The sequence below is a fragment of the Solanum verrucosum genome, unplaced genomic scaffold (assembly GCF_900185275.1).
Source record: "Solanum verrucosum unplaced genomic scaffold, falcon-dt-bn FXZP01000159.1, whole genome shotgun sequence".
Lineage (NCBI taxonomy): Eukaryota > Viridiplantae > Streptophyta > Magnoliopsida > Solanales > Solanaceae > Solanum > Solanum verrucosum.
In genome coordinates this window covers 1,669,938-1,692,914 of record NW_026020705.1, presented here as the reverse complement: position 1 = coordinate 1,692,914, position 22,977 = coordinate 1,669,938, and the positions used below count along the sequence as shown (strand labels likewise).

General features: G+C 35.7%; 1 protein-coding gene and 1 pseudogene across 1 annotated transcript; both read right to left on the bottom strand.

Annotated features, from left to right (window-relative positions):
• Positions 1-20: 20 nt before the first annotated feature.
• On the bottom strand, positions 21-6,645 carry LOC125812433 (DUF21 domain-containing protein At4g14240-like; annotated as a pseudogene).
• Positions 6,646-17,511: 10,866 nt separating this feature from the next.
• LOC125812432 (uncharacterized) lies at positions 17,512-18,264 on the bottom strand. Its single transcript, XM_049491922.1, has one exon. It carries the CDS (start codon positions 18,262-18,264, stop codon positions 17,512-17,514), a length of 753 nt encoding a protein of 250 aa, XP_049347879.1.
• Positions 18,265-22,977: the final 4,713 nt, after the last annotated feature.

Below are 22,977 nucleotides of genomic sequence, written 5' to 3'. Positions count from 1 at the left end.
CATTTTAAGTTATCAGCTGCTCAATCACTACAGACAGAGGAAGAAAAGAGGTATATGGCATAGGTACCATATTCCAGTGTTGTTGGCAGTATTATGTATGCAATGGTGTATACACGTCCAGACATTTCACAAGCATTAAGTGTGGTAAGCCGATATATGGCTTGCCCTGGTAAAGCACATTGGCAGGCTGTGAAATGGATCCTCAAATACTTGCGAGGTACTTCGAACACATGTTTGGAGTTTGGGAGAAATCCTAACACTTTGGTTGGTTTTGTAGACTCTGATTATGCAGGTGATCTTGACAAAAGAAGATCACTATGTTTTTTGCATTGGTGGTTGTGCTATCATCTGGAAAGCTACATTACAACATGTAGTAGCGTTATCTACTACCGAAGCAGAATATATGGCAGTGACCGAGGCGATCAAAGAAGCCTTATGGTTGAAGGGTCTATTTGCTGAACTCAGCTTACACCTAGGTGGTATTATCATTTTCTGTGATAGTCAAAGTGCCATTCACTTTACTAAAGACCAGATGTATCATGAGAGGACGAAGCATATTTATATCAAGTATCATTTCATTCGAAAAACCATTGCCGAAGGAAGGTCTATGTTAAGAAGATTAACACAAGAGACAACCATGCCGACATGTTCACGAAGTCTATTCCAGTCAGCAAGTTCAAGCTTTGTTTGAACTTGATTGACATTTATGAAGAATAATTTAGCCCATATGGGCTTCTGCGGAGAGAATGGAGCAAATTTACTATTTTCACCAAACTCAGGCCAAGGTGGAGATTTGTAATGTGGCCTTTTGCTTGATGGAAGAAAGTTATTTTATCTTTTTTTTGTGAAAGATTTGAAAGCCACAAATGTGGAAATTCGGTAGCCATATTTGTCAAAGATTTGGCAACTATATTTGTCAAAGATTTGGAAGCCACCATATTTGTTATATTCACATTGAGATGTTGAATATTTTGCATCTTCCAAAGACATCATCCATGACATCAACAAGCCTATTTTTTTCTCTATAAATAGGGAGCTTAGACATTAGTTGAAACACACCTTGAAGCATATGAAAATATTTCATTGTTTTCTTTCTTTGTCATTCCATTAAGAGTAATTTTGTAAGAGAGTTTGTGTTGGGAAACACTTGTGTGAACCCTTTCTTTGGAGTGATCTTGTGAGGTTATTCTCTTTGGGTATTTGGGATTAATTAGAGTATTTACTCTAAATTTATACTCTCTTTTGTACTCTTGTTGATATAGTGAAATTGCTCCACTCCGCTAGTGGATTAGGTCACACCGACCGAACCACGTTAAATTTGTGTCTTCTTTAATTGCTTCACTTTCGTTATTATCAACTTACTATTGTCTTTGTTATTGTCATTATAACATTGTTTGGCAAAATTCCGCACTACCCGAGTTCTCGATCCTAACAGTTCTATAGCAGCTTTTAGTGAACGACGAAACAGAAAACTCAATACACAAATGCAGCAAAAACATAGAACTCTCCTCTCCCCTCACCATTTTAGTATAATCACAATGTAATGAATTATGCACTTGAAATCACTAAGTATACTGTTACCGCCACACAACGGATTTAGTTTCTTGCAACTATGTGTATAGAAATTATTATGTTGACATTTTCAAAAATATTTCATCATATATCAATGAATATATTATAAAATGTGTACTTACGGTTCCCTTTTGGCTTTTGGGCTGTTAACCTCCGGATTGATGGAGCTCGTGCCACTGATGAAGCTGCAGCCACACGAATCCTGTAGATATTTTTTGGAAAAAGTTACAATCTGCTCTTCAACAATAGTTACTATATTGAGTAGGTGAAATTAAGTTGTCCAGCTCTTACCCACCTCTTATGTATATCAACATACTCATCAGTCGCATGCTACTATTTCCTCCTGCACCAATGATGTTAATTTCCATCAGATGTGTAAAAGAGGTAACTAGAAATTAGAAGAACCCCAAAGATCACCTGTAAGAGTCCTTCAAAAACATCTTCCAAAGTAATAATACCTTTTACTTCAGCATCCTCAACTACTCAGGAACTCCATTTGTCACTGCATCAGCAGATGTTGGAGGCGTTACTGCCAGTACTGTAGCCTTCTCGATGTCAACAACGACACTCTCTGTCTTTTCACCCTTTGCCATCAAATGATGGGTAGTTACATGAGGATTTCCACCAGCAACGTAACTGTACTATCATCAGATTTCTCTTCCTCAAGTACCAAGGGAGGTTTTTTGTTTTTCCCTTTAAGCATCACTACTGCAGCCATATGACTGCCTCGTTTAGTATATCATATAGTGGCATATATATCAGCTGGAACTCTGAAAAGATTCATGGAAAACAAGGTTTACAGCTTACTGATCAACACATGCATATATAAAGAAATGAAGTAGAGTAGTAAAAAGTTAATACCTGCGGATAGAAACAGCACTAACTGGTGTCTCAGTTTCTGGACGTATGGTAAGAAGACATTTTACCTAAAATCAAATTGAAACTATCAATTTCAACGAAATAGCAAGATTACAAGTGCTCTGAAGGTGAGATCCAAAACTCACCAGTACAAGTCCAATAATATTCTTTGAACTACCTGAGTAGACTGGAACTCAGCTATGACCCCGAGCAATAATTTTACCCATTGCCTCCCTATAATAGGGGAACAGATGATCAGTTAGCCAACTACTAAAAATTATCTGGAATATTTCTGAGGTTAATATCCAAGAAATAGAGTACATACATGGTCCATAGAGAAATTGAGAAGCAAACGAAATTAGAACTTATTATACCAAGCAATTATTCATGTATAGTGAGGTAAGCCTTGCCAGGAACCTCACGAATAATAAATGACGGTACAAATATCTGTACTGTAAGTAGCTACCATGAAGGTAGTACACCATATAGCTCATCTGAAAGAGCTCGTTTCTTCACTTTTCTTTTTTATCTCTTTTTAGTTGGAAAGAGAATAAAAAATGGTAGTCGTACTGTTTAGCTGAGAACAGAACCAAAGAAGCTTGGAAGAATAATGGCGCCACACTCACCAGTCCAGCTTTGAATTGACATTCAATGAAAATGTCGACTCAATGGGTGTCATGGCCTCCTCAGCAGTCTATCAACAACACAAAAGCCAAACAAAAAAAAAAACAGGTCATCACAGTAATGTATCAAGATTATCAAATTCAAAAAGAAAACAGGAGAAAAAAAGAGTCAAAGTAAGTATTATAGCCATAGCAGTGGTTTGTCTTGAATCAAGAATCTATCTCAGGATACTGATAATTTAGGCATACTGACAAAAAAATATATATCTTCTCATGATGTGGTCCATTTTCACAACTACAAAGAAGGAAATACGGATGTTTTAAAACCCAAGCATTATTAATTGATAAACCTGAGGTCTGGAGAAGCATGGCAACGATAAGACCACGTCAGTGTCCATACCTTCTCAGTTAAATCTAATGCTCCACTAATTATTGTGTAAGTTCACCTCCCTTGCCAGCTTGCAGAACTTTCTCATTTAAAGAAATCATGGTTTCCAAAAAGCTAAAGGAACTAGAAGTAATAATCTATTGGTTCTGCAGTCTTGTCGTTACTGAAAATTAAGGATACAACACTGACCTCTTGACTGTGGATAGAAACAAGAGCCTTTAACTGAGCTCGTCTAAACAGTACTTCATGATGTCCTAATACGCAATCTAGGATCTGAAATACAAACATAATTTCATAAGAGCCAAGAGATGCAGTAAAAAGAAAAAGAAAAAGGAACAAAGCTTCATCTGTTATATGTTTCTTGATAAACAGATTTCAATTCTTATCAGCTAAGAGTATTCTAAGGCATCAACAAGAACTCAGAACCCAAGATGCTTAAATTACGACACTCCTTTAAATCCTTTAAAGTGAAGAATGCATATGTTTGCCATCATTCATTGACTAAGCTATCTTTACTTTTTGGTACTTAGGATACACGTCCAGCTTTGTCTTTAATTACTTCAGAAGTGCAATGATTACCTTCCCTATGGGGTAAGCAATTGGGTATCATATGACCATCAGAACACAAACAAGTCAAACAAAATCTGCACCCACCGCAAGTCCATACCTGGTACATATTGCTTGAGGAATAACCTACAAAACCGAAATAGGAGGAAGATGAGATCATCACACAATTAAGCTAAGGTCTTAAATGTGGAGATGTTAATGTAAGACAAAAAAGTTACTGATAGTATAACGGCCACATATTGATTGAACATTTTGTCCAGGTATAAGGGTAGGGCCTCCATTGCAGCAGCATTACATAGAAGTAGGGTCACAAGAAGCTGGTGTTGCTTCTGAACAATGGGAAGTATTACAGCTGAAAAGGTGAACATTCCATTAAAAGTAGAAGTTATGCTTTGATACAGATTCTCCTAACAAACAAACTGAAAACTACTTTTACATTTATATTTAATCACAAGATACCTTGTAGTAGAATATACTTATATCTCATCTAAACACACAAATGCTACTTCTGCTCCAATTGAATTATTATTATTATTATTGGGGTCTCTCATTGCCATTCGAACTACTGCCACTGCATTCATCACATGCTGCATCATTGTGTGTTTTGCTACTGATTCTTCTTTTGTTCAAACTAGAAATGAACATACAAGTAACAGGATACCTGTTTTGAGTTTTAGCCCCCCAATTTACTAATGGTACAATAAGTAATGAAAAACAACACGGTGGACTTGTTTTATTTTATTTTTTGGATTTGAGTTGCTATTTTGGTACAGTACGGTGTTCCTTCACCCTAACGTAAGGAAGGCAGTGTGATTACCCAAAATGAAAATTGTATACTCTCTTCGTATGGTTTCCTTTTTTGGAGTCAAACAATAACAACTTTGACTAACATTTTACTATATATTTTTTCATCATATTGATATGCAAAAAATTGCAATTTATACTACCCAAAATGGAAATTGTATACTCTCTAAGGCTTGGAAAATCACAAAGAAAGCATTGTCAAAAAGTTCCTGATCCATTTGTTGTTGACTGCTCGGACCAAGCTTTAAGCTAAAGGAGAAGACTAATAATTGATACATCAGCATAGTATCTCTCTCATTTACAGAAATTGGAGGTTCAGACTTGAGAATATAATACCCTTTTATTTGCATAAAGCCTTTGTGCAGCTCAACAGAACATCCTTTTATAAAGCTCCATTGCTATACAAATCCACCAAAATATTAAGGGAAAAACATACGCTAAGAAAGTTGTTTTTTCCCTTTAAGTAATTTTTTGGTGTTTAGTTGCCAGAAAAAACGGAAAAATATTTTCCTTCATACTAAAAATACCCCTAAATGTAAATCGTCATAGTCTCATAGACATTCTAAAGACATGCCTGACCAAGTCTTCTCTCCATTAATCAGCTCCAAAAACAACTGAAGGGTGTATTTCACAAGCCATAATTACAGAATTGGAAATAATATACAAAATATTCAAGCATTCATTCACTATATCCACAATTACATACTGCTCTCACCTCTTTAATAGCTGATTACAAACATTCATACATATAAGAAAAGGGAAGACAACAGACTACTGGAAAATCTAAGGTTTAAGGGTGTGTTCAGTACAGAGAAATACAATTTTCCTATGTTAGTTTTCCGGTAGGAAAATAAGTTCCTTAGAAATGAGAAAAATGAATAAATGCATATAAACAAGTTCCACAAGCGCCATTTCTTGAAAAATAAAACTTTTCCCTTCACATCGAACACACCCAAGTCTTCCTTATATTATTACTTCTAACTAATCAACATAATATATCTTTAATTATTCCCTCATTACACAAAGTTATAGAAATCGATTGTAGGGAATATCTCATGGTACATTTGAGGAATAAATCATCTCAAAAGATTTTATGTTTTAGTTAAATATTTTATCAAATTAGTTTAGTTTAAGTTGGGATTATATTTTTGAATTAATTAGTTTATATTTGAGTTAATTATTTCATTTCATTAAGATTAAGAAGCTCATTTAATTATTAGTCAAATTTACTAATTTAATCAATTCGACTAAGTTTTTAATTTTGATTGGCTACAATTGAAATTCATTTGGCTATTGTTTAATTGCAACTTTTGCCAATTTCTTCAACTCATTGAAAGACCAAATTTTGGGCCTTTTCAATACAAATAACCCACGGCGTTCCAATATAACTCCAACATACAATACGCCCGACCCAACAAATCCTCAGCAACCCGACCCTGTGCGTCTTTTTTGGGACTTTGAATTAAGGGTGACATTAAGGTGTGAAAATAAAGGGGCAGTGACATAAGTCTTAATTATTGGGTGTAGGTGACAATTATGTAATTAAGGATTGTGGAGTTGCCCTCAAGTTTATAAGTTGACAGTTTGGTCCATTATAGTAAATGAGGGGTAAAAGGGTAAATGACTAAAACCTAATTTAACCAATTTTGGTGGGAACCAAAAATGGAGGGAAGCAAGGCAGCGAGCAAACCAAAAGGGGAAATAAAAGCTTTTTATCCCCGCCTCCCACCGTATTCTGTATTCCTCCTCTTTTTCTTCTTCTGCTTCATTCTTGCTTGCTTGCCTGCCTTTCTTCCTGTTCTCTTCATCTTCTTCTTCTTCTTGTTCGTACATTGTTGGTCTTGGATTCTAGTCCTTGTGCTTCTTCTTCTTCTTTTCTTCTTCTTGAATCAGATTTAGTTAATCTAATTAGTGTACCAGATTTCGTTTTGTATCAATTGCAATTACTTCATAAGTGATTACATTCACACACCATTGTTTAGTAAGATTAATAGTTCTTTGAATCATTCATCATTGATCTGGGTATAACCTGTAATTTTTTCAATAATTTACATTCGTGTTTCCAACAGATGGCTATATATGTTGGAACAGATTATAGTCTTATATTGCAACAGAAAGATTATTTCAATCGCAACAGAATAGATATATATTGTAACATATAACTTACACAAGTTGCAACATATGACTTACATGTCGCAACAGAATAGCCATATATTGCAACATATAACTTACACATATTGCAACATGTGATTTATTTGTCATAACATAACAGTTATATATAGCAACATATAATTTACATGTCGCAACAGAATAGTCATATGTTGCAACATATGACTTACACATTTTGTTACAATATGTGATGTATATGCACAACATAATAGTTATAAGTAGCAACATATGACTTACATGTCGCAACAGAATAGTCATATGTTGCAACATATAACTTACACATGTTCCAACATGTGATTTATTTGTCACAACAACAGAACAGTTATATGTAGCAACATATGACTTACATGTCGCAACAAAATATTCATATGTTGTAATTTATGACTTGACATATTTCTTCATTAGTACTAATTATTTTTTTAATTTATTTCTCCAGGTACAATAAATGGAGGGATTATTTGTAGGGATTGATTGTAGTGGGGAATGAGTCGAGAAGAAAAATCGATACATTTGGCATTGGAAGGATGGCAAGAAACGAGAAGGGTCAATAGGGATGACTGTCGAAAGAAATATTTTGTATGATGATTTTGTGAATTTAGTCATCCAAAAATCTGAATTCAATTGTCAACCAAAAGATCTTGTCATGAGTTGCATTCCCAATTTTTTTCATAATGAGAAGGTCTTACCTTTAAAATAACTGATCAGCCTAGTTTGCTTGTTTGTTTGGGAGGAGCAGTGAGGCCACCCATATTAAAAGTCTACGTTGATGAAAATCCTATCGAGGAGGATCATAAGCCAGAAGAAGACCAACAAGATATGTTAAATGATGAATTTGATGTTGTGGACATGAATAATCACGATGATGAAATTGGAAAAGATGAAGTGTCGGACTTTGAGAGCAATAATCCTCATACACCTATTGTTGGCAGCAACATTCCATGTTCTTCTTAATCATCACGTGTGAATAATGTTCGAGATGATGAAACCAATTTTTATAAGGGAATGACATTCAAGAACAAGGAAGAACTAGCAAATTCATTGAAAATTGTTTTGTTGAAAAAAGACTTTAGATTGAAAAAGGTTATCAATTCTCGTAATGTGTTTTCTTTTAAATATTCATATTCGGAGTGCAATTGGTGGTTGAGGGCTGTGAAATTTACAAGTAGCGACAGGTTTGTCATTAGAATCTATGAAAAGTATCATACATGTGGTTCAGAGCATCTTACAAGCCATAATCCGCATGCCACGACAAAAGTCATAGGTAAGTACTTTGAAAATAGGTTTCTCAATGGTAAAGGCCCATCCACAAAAGACATGTCAAATCAACTCCGCACAGAATTGGGTTGTAAGGTAAGCTATTGGAAGATTTATAAGGGCATGGAGCATGCTAAGTCTTTGTTTAGGGAACACATGAGCACATGTATGTAGTGATTAATGCGTACCGTTATATGCTTGAAATTGCAAATCCAGGAAGCAAGACGGCATTGTTGCTCGATGAAAATGGGAGGTTCAAGTACTTGTTTGTATCATATGCCGCTTGGTAATTGGTTTTCAAGAAATGAGAAAAGTAATAGCCGTTGATGGGACATTCCTAAGGAGCAAGTATGAAAGAGGTTTGCTATCGCCGGTGGCACAAGATGTTGAGAATCATATATTTCCAGTGGCTTTTTGTGTTGTGGACAAGGAATGCGATGCCTCATATGAATATTTTTTTCAAAATATGAGAAGCTTTGTAGATGATATTGATGAGTTGTGCATTATTTCTGATAGGCATCCAAGTATTCAAAAGATGGTTTTGACTATCTAACCTGCATCTCATTATGATTGTTGCATGAGACACCTTGGGAAAAAATATTCGAAAATAACTTTCACAATTCAAAGGTAGTGTCCCATTTTTATAAAGTAGCAAAGGCGTACGATAAATGTGAGTTCAATGATCATTTCAATCAAATAAGAGATTTGGTACCAAAGGCGACTGAAACTCTTGAATGTATTGGATTCCACACATGGAGTAGGGCATTTTTTTCAAAAAATAGGTACATTATTGTCTATACCATCTCGTTTGAGTTTATTGTCATTTTATGTGTTTTGATTGATTTTTATTTTTTGTTGTGTAGATATAACATTATGACGTCAAACGACATGGAGTCGGTGAATGTTATGTTTGATGTTGAAAGAGAATTTCTCATTGTCGCTCTATTGGATGAAATAAACAGGAGATTTGCACTTTTATTTTACCATCGGCGTATGGAGCTGGTGAACTCTGCAAATAGATTTTTTCCCTCAATTGAAAAAGACATATCAAAGTATGTCAACGCGGGCAACAAGTTGTTGGCTCATCAAATCACTAACTACAAGTTCCGTGTCACTGGTCATGGTGATGTTGCTACGGTGGATCTACAAAGAAGAACTTGTACTTGTAGAATTTTTGACTTGGACAAAATACGTTGTCCACATGCCATGGCAGCGCTTCGATCCCAATATGATGTCGATTTTGGAGATTAGATTTATGAGTACTCCTCTCCATATTATTCAGTGGTAAAATACATAATGACATATTGTGAGGAAATTTACCCTGTGCCACCTGAAGATTCTTGGATTGTCCCTTTGGATATCATAGAGAGAGAAATACCTCCTCCATATGTTGATCTAAGTAAACCTGGAAGAAGGAGATATAAGAGACGGCGTGGAGTTGGTGAATCATTTCCAACAAGAAAAAATAAGTGTTCCATATGTAGGGACTTTGGCCACAAAAGAACTACATGCTCAAATCGAAATGCTCCATAAGTGTTGTTGAATTTTAATGAATGTTCTTTTTTATTTGAGGATGATGTTCCTTATCTTCTTATCTTAATGAATTTTAATGAATGTTCAGAAATGCTCCATAAGTGTTGTTGAATAAAATGTGTGATTTATTTTGAACTGATGTATCTGTTACAACATATGTCAATTATGTATTGCTACTTACAACAGAATATTGCATATGTTTCAACATATGTCAATTATGTGTTACAAGTACAACAAAATAACACATATGTTTCAACATATATCAATTATGTGTTAGATCTTACAACATAAATATTGCATATGCTCCAACATATGTCAATTATGTGTTATAAGTACAACAGAAAACGCATTTGTTCCAACATATTTCTAATAAATAATTATGTGTAAGGTATGTGAACAATCAATCAATCATTACTGTCATTGGAACAACTTTCAAGAAAAAAATTAATTACAACTCTTCATATTTTACCCTTTTTAAAAAAAAATAAGTACTTGCATTTGAAAAGTCCAAAGTTGTCTCTTCTCTTCTCTTCGTCTTCAGAAGTTGCAACTTTTCACATTCATTACATTCCTAGAATTATATAAGAACATAACAACAGAAGGTTCTTTCATTTAATTTTCCCCAAGATGGGAAGGAAGAAGAAAACATCTTCAAAAATGACTAGGAGTAAAATTTTTTTACATTGAATCCCTTCCGAGGGAACTACTAATTGATTTGAAAGGATTGTTTCCTAGTCCTTCACAGATTTAATGAATGTTAAGTTAAGGTATGTATGTATTAATCAATTTTCGCTCTTTAATTTGATTTCCTAACCATTTGATTTGATTTCTCAATTCCAGGGTCCTCAATCAAGTTGCTAATGAACCTTCTGTATATCAAAAGGTAACGTTGGGCGACTTTACTGAATATATATGGTCGTGTAACCCTTGGTCAGTTGTTAAAAAATGCACTTCTTTCCTGGAAATGTGCAGAGCATCAGGGAATGTAGATGTCTTATACAGACAAGGTGTGGTAATTTTTAATGTTTTTAGCATGTATTCACGTTTTTATCAATGTATTCTACCTTTTAAATGTGTTATTTCTTCTATAGTTTGATTATTTCAACCATAGTGATCCAAATGCATTGGGAATGATTAATCAAGCAGTAGACGGAGGTCACATTGGTGCATCATATGCGCTTGTCATAATTTCAATCTTCAGGGGCGGTGAATCCATGAGAGAAGGCTTAATGTTCATTGTCAACATGAGAAAAACGAAGCCACGAAAACTCAGAAGATGTCGACATAAGTTGCGATATTTTTTAGGTAGGAGAAAGACCCATCATTTGTAGGGAGAAAGACCCATCTGTTGCACTGTTCATCAATTGTATCACGTTCGTTGTGAATTATGTTTTGGTGATTTAGAACTAGATGAAGTGTTTTATACTGATTTTTGAATTTGTTCTTTATAAAATGTGTCATCTGTGGCAACATATGCACGTTCTGTTAGATAAATTATTGAATTTATAACAGAAATTGCAACAGACATTTCATATGTGGCAACATATGTATATCCTAAAATATGCTTTTTGGGATTAATTCAATTAAATTGTCACATAATTCAACATGTAACACTAAATATATAGTTCTACAACATGTCTAAGTACACAATTATGGTCTAATACAACGACCTTCATCAATTCTATCAATTATTTTTACAAAGACTATCATACCACTAGTTCATCATACAATGACCAAGTAATTTCATATGATAGTTATATAACACCCTTGTAAATCGTTGCTTCAAGTCTTATAATATCTTTTTATTGCTTAATTATGGCCTAAAGTACTAAACGTTGGTCCAATTTGACATTTTTCCATTGCTAAATTGCCCAATTTATCGATTAACCCATCCTTGAAATGTCATATGTGACAACATATGCACGTTCTGTTGGATAAATTATTGAATTTATAGCAGAAATTGCAACAGACATGTCATATGTGACAACATATGCAAATCCTAAAATGTGCTTTTTGGGGTTAATTCAATTAAATTGTCACATAATTCAACATGTAACACTAATATATAGTCCTACAACATGTCTAAGTACAAAATTATGGTCTAATATAACAACCTTCATCGATTTTAGCAATTATTTTTACAAAGACTATTTTCATCATAATTGACATTTGTTCCAACAAAATAAAAATAATATTAATAATCATTAATATTAATATTATCAGCAAAAATGAACAATTGGTGACAATATAATGTTGCCACATATCTCCTTTCTGTGACATATGTTACCACATATCTTCTTTCTGTGACATATGTTGCCACATGTATCCTTTTTGTTGGGGCACATGCAGATAATTCTATGGTGTTTTTTATAACAGATGTTATATATGTTGCCACATACACCACATTTCTTCCTTTCTATCATAATTGACATTTGTTCTAACAAAATAAATAAATAAAAATAATAATAATAATAATAATAATAATAATAATAATAATAATAATCATCATCATCATTAATATTAATATTAACAGCAAAAATGAACACTTCACCAATTGTTTTTTTCAACTTATCAACAAAAAGGTAATTCACAATGGTAGACATAACCATCAATCTAATCAATGGTGGTAACCACAACATTTTCATCGAACTTTGCTTTTTTAGGTCTAGGCCTCTGTGGGTCTTCAATGTTACTAACATAGACACTTCGAGCCTTTAAAATTCTATAATTCCATAGGAGCGAAGCATATCTAATGGGAAGGGTTTCAGAAATAATTCCATCAGATGGTACTTGTAGTCCATCACTCAAAAACTCAGCGTATGCAGCAACAAAAAGTCCACAATCTCTGCATGGTATATCATCAATTAGAAAATATAATAAACCTAATAACATCACTTTTCGATAGTGGTAAGACAAAAAAATAATGTGATACTTACAGACTACTGCTTGCTTGTTGGGCAATACCAGTAACATGTATGACTTCAAATGGGTGAGATTTGTTCTTTCCTTGGTAAGTTTCAAGAACTGACCAGTTGGTTCACTCTTTTTGCTCAAAAAATTCCGTTGGATTCAAGGTACTTTGACAACATTGTAGACAAATTTTGAATCTCGGAGCACAATTTTCTGTTAGTCCTAGATGAGGACATCGAATTAATCATACACCTTTATGCACCGTTCCTTCAATTCAATGACTTCCAAGATCCAACGAAACTCCCCATTACAATTTACAGGGACATAAACATCATCTGTGAGGTGCCAAGATAGTCCAGCAGGTATATCAAACCCTTTGATAATGCCAACGATTTTATACTCATATTCAGGAACAACACTGGCTTTGTCAATGTATATTTTGAAAAAACAATTAGTAGTGGTATATCGATATTTAGAATGACTCTGTTGCTTCGACTTCTTCCGCAAATAGTATAAAATGACATTCACATGCTGCACAGATGCATCAACAAGTGTATTTTCCGTATCAATTTATTTGTATGTATTCATGTCTTAATCAAAACATAAAAGTGGGCATGAATTTACCTCATCAGTCCAACACCTATTGGGTTGAGACATTACGTAGAACCAATCCTTCTTCTTTAGAGATGCAACTACAAAATTCAGTTGTTTGAACTCAAGATTCGAGCAATTGGCTAAGTAGTGATCGTCCTTGTCTCTTCTGCAATTGTGTAATCATTATAAATAATTATTTAGTGGACAACAAGAAGAAATAGTAATAATAGTTGAACAACTTTACTTTTTTGCATGATGCTTGTAAAGACCTTCATTTATCCATTGCGAGAAGGATGAAATTAGTTCAGTTGGACCCTTGCCGTCAATGTTAAAACCTTCAAATGGATATTGTTGCTTCACATTACAACTGACGACTTCGGCTTTCATCTCTTTCTTTTTCTCTTTCTCTTTCACTTTCTTTTTCACTTTCTCCTTCTCCTCCTCCTCCTCCTTCTCCTTGCCTTTTGGGGTTGAGTGTGATACTGGAGTAGTAGTCATTGATTTTTTTCTTTTACTAAATATAGATAGTGATTGGGAAATAGATTTTTTCAACTTTCTACACTTCAAAGGCTGTGAAATCTTCTTGGATGTATGAACATCAATATTATAAGCCATTCTACAAAATTTTAGGCCTACGGCCACACTAAATCTGGACAATTTTGTAAAGTGTTGCCTAAAATAATTTTGAGGACGCTTTTAAAGCGTAGCCTAAGTTTTTCACTTTTGGCTTCGATAATATTTACGACACTTGTAAAGTGTGCCTTTTAAAGGTATAGGCTACACTTTATAATCGTTATTACTGTATGTTATAATAGGCAACGACTGTTTACATATATGGCCACACTTTTAAAATGTCCTACTTTTATAATTGTAAAAACAACACATTATAAATGTGGCCTTAAAATTTTCACTAAAATATTATATTTCCTCAAACATTTTAAACTCTCCCTCCAATTTTTATTGGGCAAAAAAAAAACAATTCATAAAACATAAATTTATCTTTTCCCCCACATCAGAAAAATTTCTCATCAGAAGTACGCTAAAAAAATCTCAAGAACGCTAAAGGAATCTTTTCTCCCTCATAGATTTCTTGTTGAACAGCTATTACGCCATAGATTTCTCCCTCTAGCATACGAAATTCTCTCATAGAGTTCTTGTTGAAGAACAAAATGCTTCACTTAAGAAGATGATGAGCTTCATCACATTGAAAGGATTTTGTTGGAATAGGGTTTATCAGGTAAAAATTTGTATCTTTAAAAGTCTAAATTTATGGCATCTGGGTTTATTGCTTGCGTGTGGTTACACATTTAGCTTTAGGGTTTTGATATTCTTGTGTTGTTGATACGATTTTTGTTGACAAGAAGTTGTAGAGTCCAGTCTAATGTTGTATTCATATGTGATTGTTTTGGTTGTTGCATACAGTGAGTAATGTAGGCTATAGTTTATTTTGAATGCCCAAGATTGTTTCTACAATTTGTTCAAATCTTCAAAAAAAGAAAACGAGTGTTTCCAAATGTGAATTGTTCGGATGTTGTTGTTTATAGATGTATTTTTCTGCTTCGTTTCTTCGAATAAGTGCTAGTAATTTATTTTTTTCGGTTAACACTATAAAGGAGTTGATTAATCTAAATTGATGTGACAGAGGGGGATTAGTATTTTTGTGATTTCCTTTTGGTGTAAAGTAGAACTTGTAAATGAAGCTCAGTCCATGTTATAGTTCATCAATTCACTGTATACATAGTCGGTGATCTTTTGGGTTTTTGATGTAATGTTCTGCATAATCTTTGTGCTTTCCTTTTTGTAATATATGTAGCATTTCAACAAAACAAACTTTCTGTCGTGAGCTGAAATAGGCTTGTGAAGACCTTAAGGATTCTTTATAACCTCCTTTAGCATTTAAAATCATGGTTACTACATGACTTGACAATGTACTTGCTTAGTTGCTTAATACACTTAGTTACACTAGCAATGCTATGTTGATTTTCTGCTGAAAATCTTTTACTATTTGAAGCTGACTTGTAACTCAGTATTCGAGCACTTTATTTTTTTTTGAGAAAGGTAACTTGTATTATAAACAAAAGAATACATAAGGAGTAATCTAGTAATACTTACATCCAAAAGTTGCTAAAAGCAAAGAACTCCTATGGAGGTTATAAGAACTCTAAAATACTAGGAATATCCTCTGCATCTTGAGGATATTCATGTTTACACCAAAAATAGAAAAGAACCAGGCAATTCAGCTTCAAATTCTGGATAGAGCAACTTAAAACATCTCTGGTTCCTCTCCATCCATATAGACCACCAAATGCAGGCTGGGACAATCTTCCATCTCTCCCTGTGTCCTGACTAATTCCCATCTCTGTTCCAGCAAGCTAGAGCTTCTTTGATGTTCCTTGGCATAGTCCAATTGATGTCCCTTAAGTTGATGAAAATCTGCCACAACTTCGCAGTCTCTCTACAATGTAGAAAGAGATGATTTATTGTCTCGACCTCACATTCACAAGACCAACACTTGGAACAGATTTGCATGCCTCTTTTCATGAGGTTGTGTTGAGTGAGTGCAGCCTGATTGGCTAACAGCAAAGTGAAACATGCTATCTTGAATGGTATCTTGACTTTCCAAATCATCTTCCAAGGCCATCCACCTATATGAGTACCAGGTCTTTGTGAGCTTTTATAAGTCGAGCCAACTGAAAATCTACCTTGCTCATCTGAATTCCAAAATAGATTGTCCTCATTCGTGTTTAGATCTTTGCACTGCCCTAGAATGTTGAGTAGCTCAACTATTTTATTGACCTCCCAATCATTTAGATGTCTTCTAAACCTTAGATCCCACCCTTGATTATCTCTCATTTCTCTGATTGTAGCCTCTTTATGCAGGCTCATGTTGAACAAAATAGGGAACCTATTTCTCAAAGTCACCTGATCCACCCATTTGTCTTCCCAGAACAAAGTTCTTCCACCATTCCCTACCTTGATTTTGCATTTGTTAAAGAATTTGATCCATAAATTTCTGATGGATCTCCATACTCTAGATCCATAGGGTTGTGTGGACAGGTTGGTGATCCACAAATTCTCCATACCAAACCTAGCCTTTATTGTTTCCTTCCAGAGAGCTTGTTCTTGTGAGGCAAATCTCCATAACCACTTCATAAGTAAGCTTTGATTCTGGATTTTCAGATTCCTAATCCCCAAACCTCCTTCCTTTTTGTTGAGAATGACTTGGTCCCACTTCACTAGATGGAATTTATGATTATTAGGATCACAATTTCCTTGCCACAAAAAATTCCTCCTAATTGCATTCATTCTGTCAATGGAAAACAGACATCATATATGTGGGTAGAGCATCTAGCACACTGTTGATGAGTGTGACTCTTCCTCCCAAGGACAAATATTGACTTTTCCAGTTCACCAACTTCTTCTCACACTTTTCTAGAATGTTGTTCCAAATACCTTTTGCCTTGCTCTTGTCACCCAAAGGCATGCCAAGGTATGTTGTGGGGAGATCCCCTACCTCCCCCCCTAGTATATTTGCAAGCATATTTATCCTAGGCACCTCATTGACAGGAAAGATGAAGCTCTTACCCCAATTGATGTGTAGGCCTGAGATGGCTTCAAAAAAGGATCAGAATTACTCTCAAGTACTTTAATTGAGAGCTGTCTGCATCACAAAATATCAATGTGTCATCAGCATACTGTAAGTGGGAGATGGCCAGACCTTGTCTGTCATTCATATTAGCATTGAATCCTCTTATCCATCCTCTTGTTTAGGCTGTTCTGAGCATGTCATTTAGGCTCTCCATCGCCAGGATAAAGAGGAAAGGAGATAAAGGATCACGTTGTCTCAGTCCTCTCTCTTGTGAGAAAAAACCAGAGGGGGCACCATTTATCAAAATAGAGAACTTCACAGTTGTAGTGCAAAACTTAATCCATTTTAGCCATTTTCCTCCAAAGCCCATGTTTTCCAAGGACTTCCAGAGGAATCCCCAATGCAAGTGGTCATAGGCTTTTTCAATATCCAATTTGCGTAAAATGCCTGGCACCTTACTGTTCTTTCTCTCCTCCACACATTCATTTGCAATCAAAATTGCATCCATGATCTGCCTACCTTTTATGAAGGCCATTTGTTGGGCATCCACCAGATTATAGACCACTTTCTTAAGTCTTTCGGTTAAAAGTTTTGAAATGATCTTAAATATGCTCCCTATTAGACTAATAGGTCTAAAATCCGTCAACTCCTTAACCCCCTATCTTTTTTGTAATCAATGCTATGAAGGTAGCATTAAAACTTCTCTCAAAAATACCATGATCATGGAAGTTTTGGACAGTTGCAACTACCTCTTTTCTAACTACCTCCCAACATGTAATGAAGAAAGCCATAGTGTACCCATCAGGGCCTGGAGCTTTGTCCCCAGCACATGCCATAACACAGTCCTTTATTTCATCCTCCGTAAACTGACTCTGCAGCATGATATTGCCACCTTCACTAATCATCTTGCCATTTCTAGCAATGAACTGAGGTCTCCACCTCTCTGTCTTAGTGTAAAGATTCTGATAAAAGTTTAAGATTTCTTCTTTGATTATTGCTGGTTCTTGCGTGCACACTCCATTAACAGAAATCTTATCAATGTTGTTGTATCTCCTGTGGCTGTTTGCAGTTCTATGAAAGAACTTAGTGTTCCTATCCCCCTCTTTTAACCACAAAACTCTGGATCTTTGTCTCCAAGCTACTTCCTCTCTCTTTGCATTATCTTCAAATTCAACGGTGAGAACTGCTCTTAAATAGGATTCATCATCTGTGAGTTGTCTTTGGTCTTGTATCCTCCCTAGGTCAGCCAGTTGATTAAGAATGCTCTGTTTCTGTAGTCCCAAATTTCCCTGTCTTGTTCTTCTCCACTCTTTGAGTTTACCCTTCATGTATTTTAATTTACTTGCCAGGATAAAGTCAGGTTTTCCCCTAAAAATACTGGAGTCCCACCAAATCTTCACCATCTCCTTAAATTTTTTTGTTTGAAGCCTCCAATTCTCAAACTTGAAATAGGATTTTGGTCTCTCCCAATTACCACATTCCAATATCAGAGGGCAATGATCTGAAATGACCCTTTGTAATGTCGATTGTTTGATGTTCTTAAAAGTGTTCTCCCATTCCTCAGAAATCAGGAAACTATCCAGCCTGGCTGCAGGATCATGGCCTTCTCCTTTCTTCCATGTAAAAACATCTCCCGCTAGCTAGATGTCAACTAGCTCTGCATCTTCGATAAAACCTGTGAAGTCCGTCATGGCCTTATTAAATCTGGTACAATTTCGTTTCTCTGAAGGGAATCTGACTGTATTGAAATCCCCCCCAACCACCCAAGGTCCTGAAAAAAGACCTCTCGCTGAGCACAATTCCCACCAGACTTCCTCTCTCTCTTCTCTGTTATTAGGGGCGTAAACTCCAGACATGTGCCAGCTGAAGTCCAGAGATTTGCCGGTGAATTTGCAAGTAATACAATATGCACCTGTTTCACATACTTCCCCCTCCCAAACTCTGCTGTCCCACATTAGAATGACTCCCCCTCTAGTACCGCTTGCCTCTAATTGAGCATGTTTTACCCATTTGTTGGCCCATAAATCTCTCACTATGTTGTTTATATCCCCTTGCAATTTAGTTTCCTGAAAACAAAATACATCAGCCTTCCAATTGTGTATGACTTTTGATCACCAGCCTTTTCCTGGCACCATTTAGTCCCTTCACATTCCATGAAACTATGTTAATCTTCATGAGACTGCACGAGATGTTGCATCCCCCCCCTACTTCTTGTGCCATAGCTAAAAAAATTGTTCCCACTTCCAGGTTTTTTAATTCCTTTGAGACTTTTGATTTTGGTGTCATCAACATTAGAGCCTTTGCTGCTTCACCGGATCTTTGCCTTTTCCCATCTATCTTCATAAACAGTTCCTCCGCGATTTCCTCGCACCCATTAAAGTGAATCCCAAATTCTATTCCCAGATTAATGATGTTCTGTCGGACCCATAGAGGAATTGTAGAATCCGATGTTGGTTCGAAGTTCTCTGGTAACTTGGTGTAATTTAATGGAGTGGCTTCCTCAACATTCACGGCTCCTAGTTCTTTGTTTCCTTGTTCTGCATAAGTGTCAATCTCTAATCTACTGTCCATCTGAATGATTGACATAGCGTCATCATCCCTATGAGTTGCATCCTGGAGCTCTTGATCCAGCTCTTCTCCCTCGATTTGTAAGTCTCCTGATGAAGTGTCAAAAATATTTTCTCCTCTGATATGTTGAGAGGCCTGCGCTTCTTTCCACTGATTTGCTATTATTTCATCTACAAAAGGGTCTGCTGGACCTTTTGCATTTTTCCCCTCCCCTTCTTTAAAACCGATTTGGGCCACTGGATCATGGCCCAAATTTTCCCATCCCAAAACTTTCCTCTTCTCATTTAAACTGCCTGCACGTGCTATCACACGTGTATCAAGACCCTCATCCCTTTCACGTGACCTCTGGTACGTTTGCCCATCTGTAAAATTCAAATTTTCCTGCGACTTCGAAGTGCCCACGTGCCCCATCACCTTGGTGCACTCAAAACCCCCCTACCCTCTATAAAGTAGGGTTTCTTCACAGACTTCTGGGTAATACCCTTCTTCCCCCTTTGTCCACTGTTCACCAACCTCGCTGGAGCTTCAATCCAAATTTGGACCTTGAAGATAGATCCATCGTGTATCAGTTCCACCGTCTTTGGGACTGATTCTTCATCCCCTCTTTCCTTTATTCTAGCCCATTTTAGGTGGTTTCGGAGCTCTGTTTCCTCTTCTGTTTGTATCCATCCACCGCACTGATTTCCGATCTCTTGAAGGATCTTTTGGGACCAAAACTGGAGTGGAAGACCTACCAGTCTGATCCAAACTTCCTTCAGGCTTTCCTCGATGGAGTTTGAGCATGGCATCCACCAATCTAGATGGAATTTGTGAGATTTCCAGAACCATTCTCCTTTCACCACATGGTCTGCTGCTGTCTTGGTTGGGAACTCAAAGAGAAACTGGTTGCATCCTATCTCATATATGTAAATACCATGGTGGTTTTCGAGGAACTATTTGCCCAGCGACGGATCTCAGCTAGATGGACGTTCGAGATCTCCTCTGATAGGCTGCCTACCACGCTCCTATCCAGAAGTTCATTTTGTGTTTTCCTAGTATCTTCCGAAATAAATAGGGAATTTCCTTTCCTGTTTACCCCAGCAACATTCATCTCTCTGGTTGACCATTTATTATTCTTGACAGCCTCTGCGTAAAGGAGCCCTTCCTCTGTCGTACGATGTAAAAGCTTGACTGTCCTTGTGGTTTTGACATTAATGAAGTTGGTTATCTTAGTAGCAATATCCAACCACCCTAAATTAAATGACCATTCTTGAACAATAATAATTGTTTTCTTCTTTCCTTGCATATTAATGATACTGAAATAGCGACCAAATCTGTTAAAATTTCTTGAGCAGAAAATCTCAGAATAATGGTCGTGATTTTTCCATCTCTTCACCGAGTTTCCTGTCGTTTTCGATGCTTCCTTCAAAAGGTGAACTGTCCACTCCATCGTTTTCTGGCTGAAACTCACCCAAGTCATCATGTTTCGGCCTCTTTCCACCCATTCATACCAAATCTCAGCCCTTGAGATCTTCCTTGTTATGTCAAATGATTTAAAACCTACCGCAAAATAGATGATATTGCTACCCATGATGAGAAGGAGATGAATAGAAGAAAAAGGTTGATAGATAGGAGAGAGAATTCCGATGGAAGATGCACTAGCATATTTTGTTACTAATACCTTTCTGTCGTTTTCGAAATAAGTTAATTGAGAATTCCGATCGAAAACGTATTATTTTAAGAACCAATTTTTTTGGGGTATCACTTCAAATAAGTTAATTGAGATTTCTACTACATTTAATTTATTTTAAAAATATACTATTTCATAAAGTGCTATTTCTTGAGTACTTCAGCAGCAATAATAGGCTTTATATGAGTCTCAACACGCCTACCAGGATGTACTAACTTTAGTAAACCTTCCTCTCTTGTTGATATACCCATTTTGTCAGTTTATTTCTGGACTTTCTGATAAGCTTATGCAAAATATGAGCAATTGAAGAACTTTCTTTTTTAGGTTTAGTTTTTGGCTCAAAATTAGAGTCTCTTAGCATGAGATTTTTCAAGATTCATGTATTTAAATGATTCTTCATATGAATGTCACGGGGGAAATAAGTTTTTTCAGACTGCCAAGCTCCCAATCGTTGAAGTTTCTCTTGAAAAGTAGATTCCATTGATTGTCCTCTCTGTTCTGTAGAGTCAGGATCACGTGAACTACTCAATTAAGTTGTTGGTGGGATTGTGGCGTAACTATTATCTGCTATGCTGGTAGTCAGTCTCATACTTGTTGCATTAATCACTAAATAAGTATGCGAATTTCTGTTTTATTAGACTGATAAGTTGATTAGGGCTGAAATCATCCATTATAATGTAGGTTTCGTGTTAATCTTATAAGTATTATGTTTTTGTTGCTTCACCTTTATTAGTTTCTGAAACTCGAGCTTCTTAGATTGACTAGAAGTGATTCTATCTTGTAGTAGTATTAAACCCTTCGTTAACAGAGGATTCATCTTTTTCCAGATAAAAAATTGACGATTTCTCTTTGTCTAAAGGCAAATCAGATCAATCGAGGGTTTCTCTTTGCACAACTTTCAGATGAATTCCAAATTCTGAAGGGTTTCTACTTTATCAGGTAAATCATATGAAATTGTTATTGTTTTCTTTACCTTGATAAACTTTTGTATCCTATATTTAAAAAGTTTTTGTGTTATCATGTAAAACGACAAAATTCTGTATCAAAATTGATGAACCTTTTATATCTAAAAGAGCTTCTATGTTATCAAGAAAGACTCAAAATGAATCATGTCTTTGTTCAGAAGGAATAGAAGTGATTAAAACAGGGTTAACGAGACAACTCTCTTGGTTATCTTAAATGAAAAGAGTTTTGAACTGAAAAATTATGGTAATTTAAACAAGTTTTTAGCATTCATTCTACCTAAGCACTGTAAATTTGTTAGTTTACTGATTGGACGAGTATCATAAAATTTTCTAAAACCACTAATAGTAGTTGACTGAGAGGACAATGGTGTTTTAATTCTATTTTGATTGATTGTATGTTTACAAGAAGTTTACAGAATATAATGCGTCTGCGACCCTTTTCGACTAGTAAAGATATGTATTACTGAAGTTGTTGAGCTTGCCTAAACATAGGAGCACCTAAAATCTGATTCAACTTGTGAACCTGCAAATTGAGCAAGTGGTTAGTAAAAGTATATCCTCCATGTTCTTCCAGGGGATTTGAACTTTAGGATCTTCTTCCCTCTTCTCCTTTATCTCCTGTTTCCAAATGTCCGTCAGCTTCTGCATGGTCTGATCCTCAGATAAGGTTCTAATACTTTGTCACTATTTACTGTTCTTTTTCCTTGCGTCTCCAATTCCTGAAAATAGTTTGCATTTACATTTTCCTTTTCCAATGCAAGGTTTTCTAAATAATCAGTGTTTCCAAGCTAGTTGCGCTACTGGAGAATATAAGAAATCATGAGAAATATCGTCTGCCTTATGATTCTCACTACAACAGCATCTGGATGGGACTTGAATTCCCCATTTCTTTGAAATATCATCTAGGGGTATTT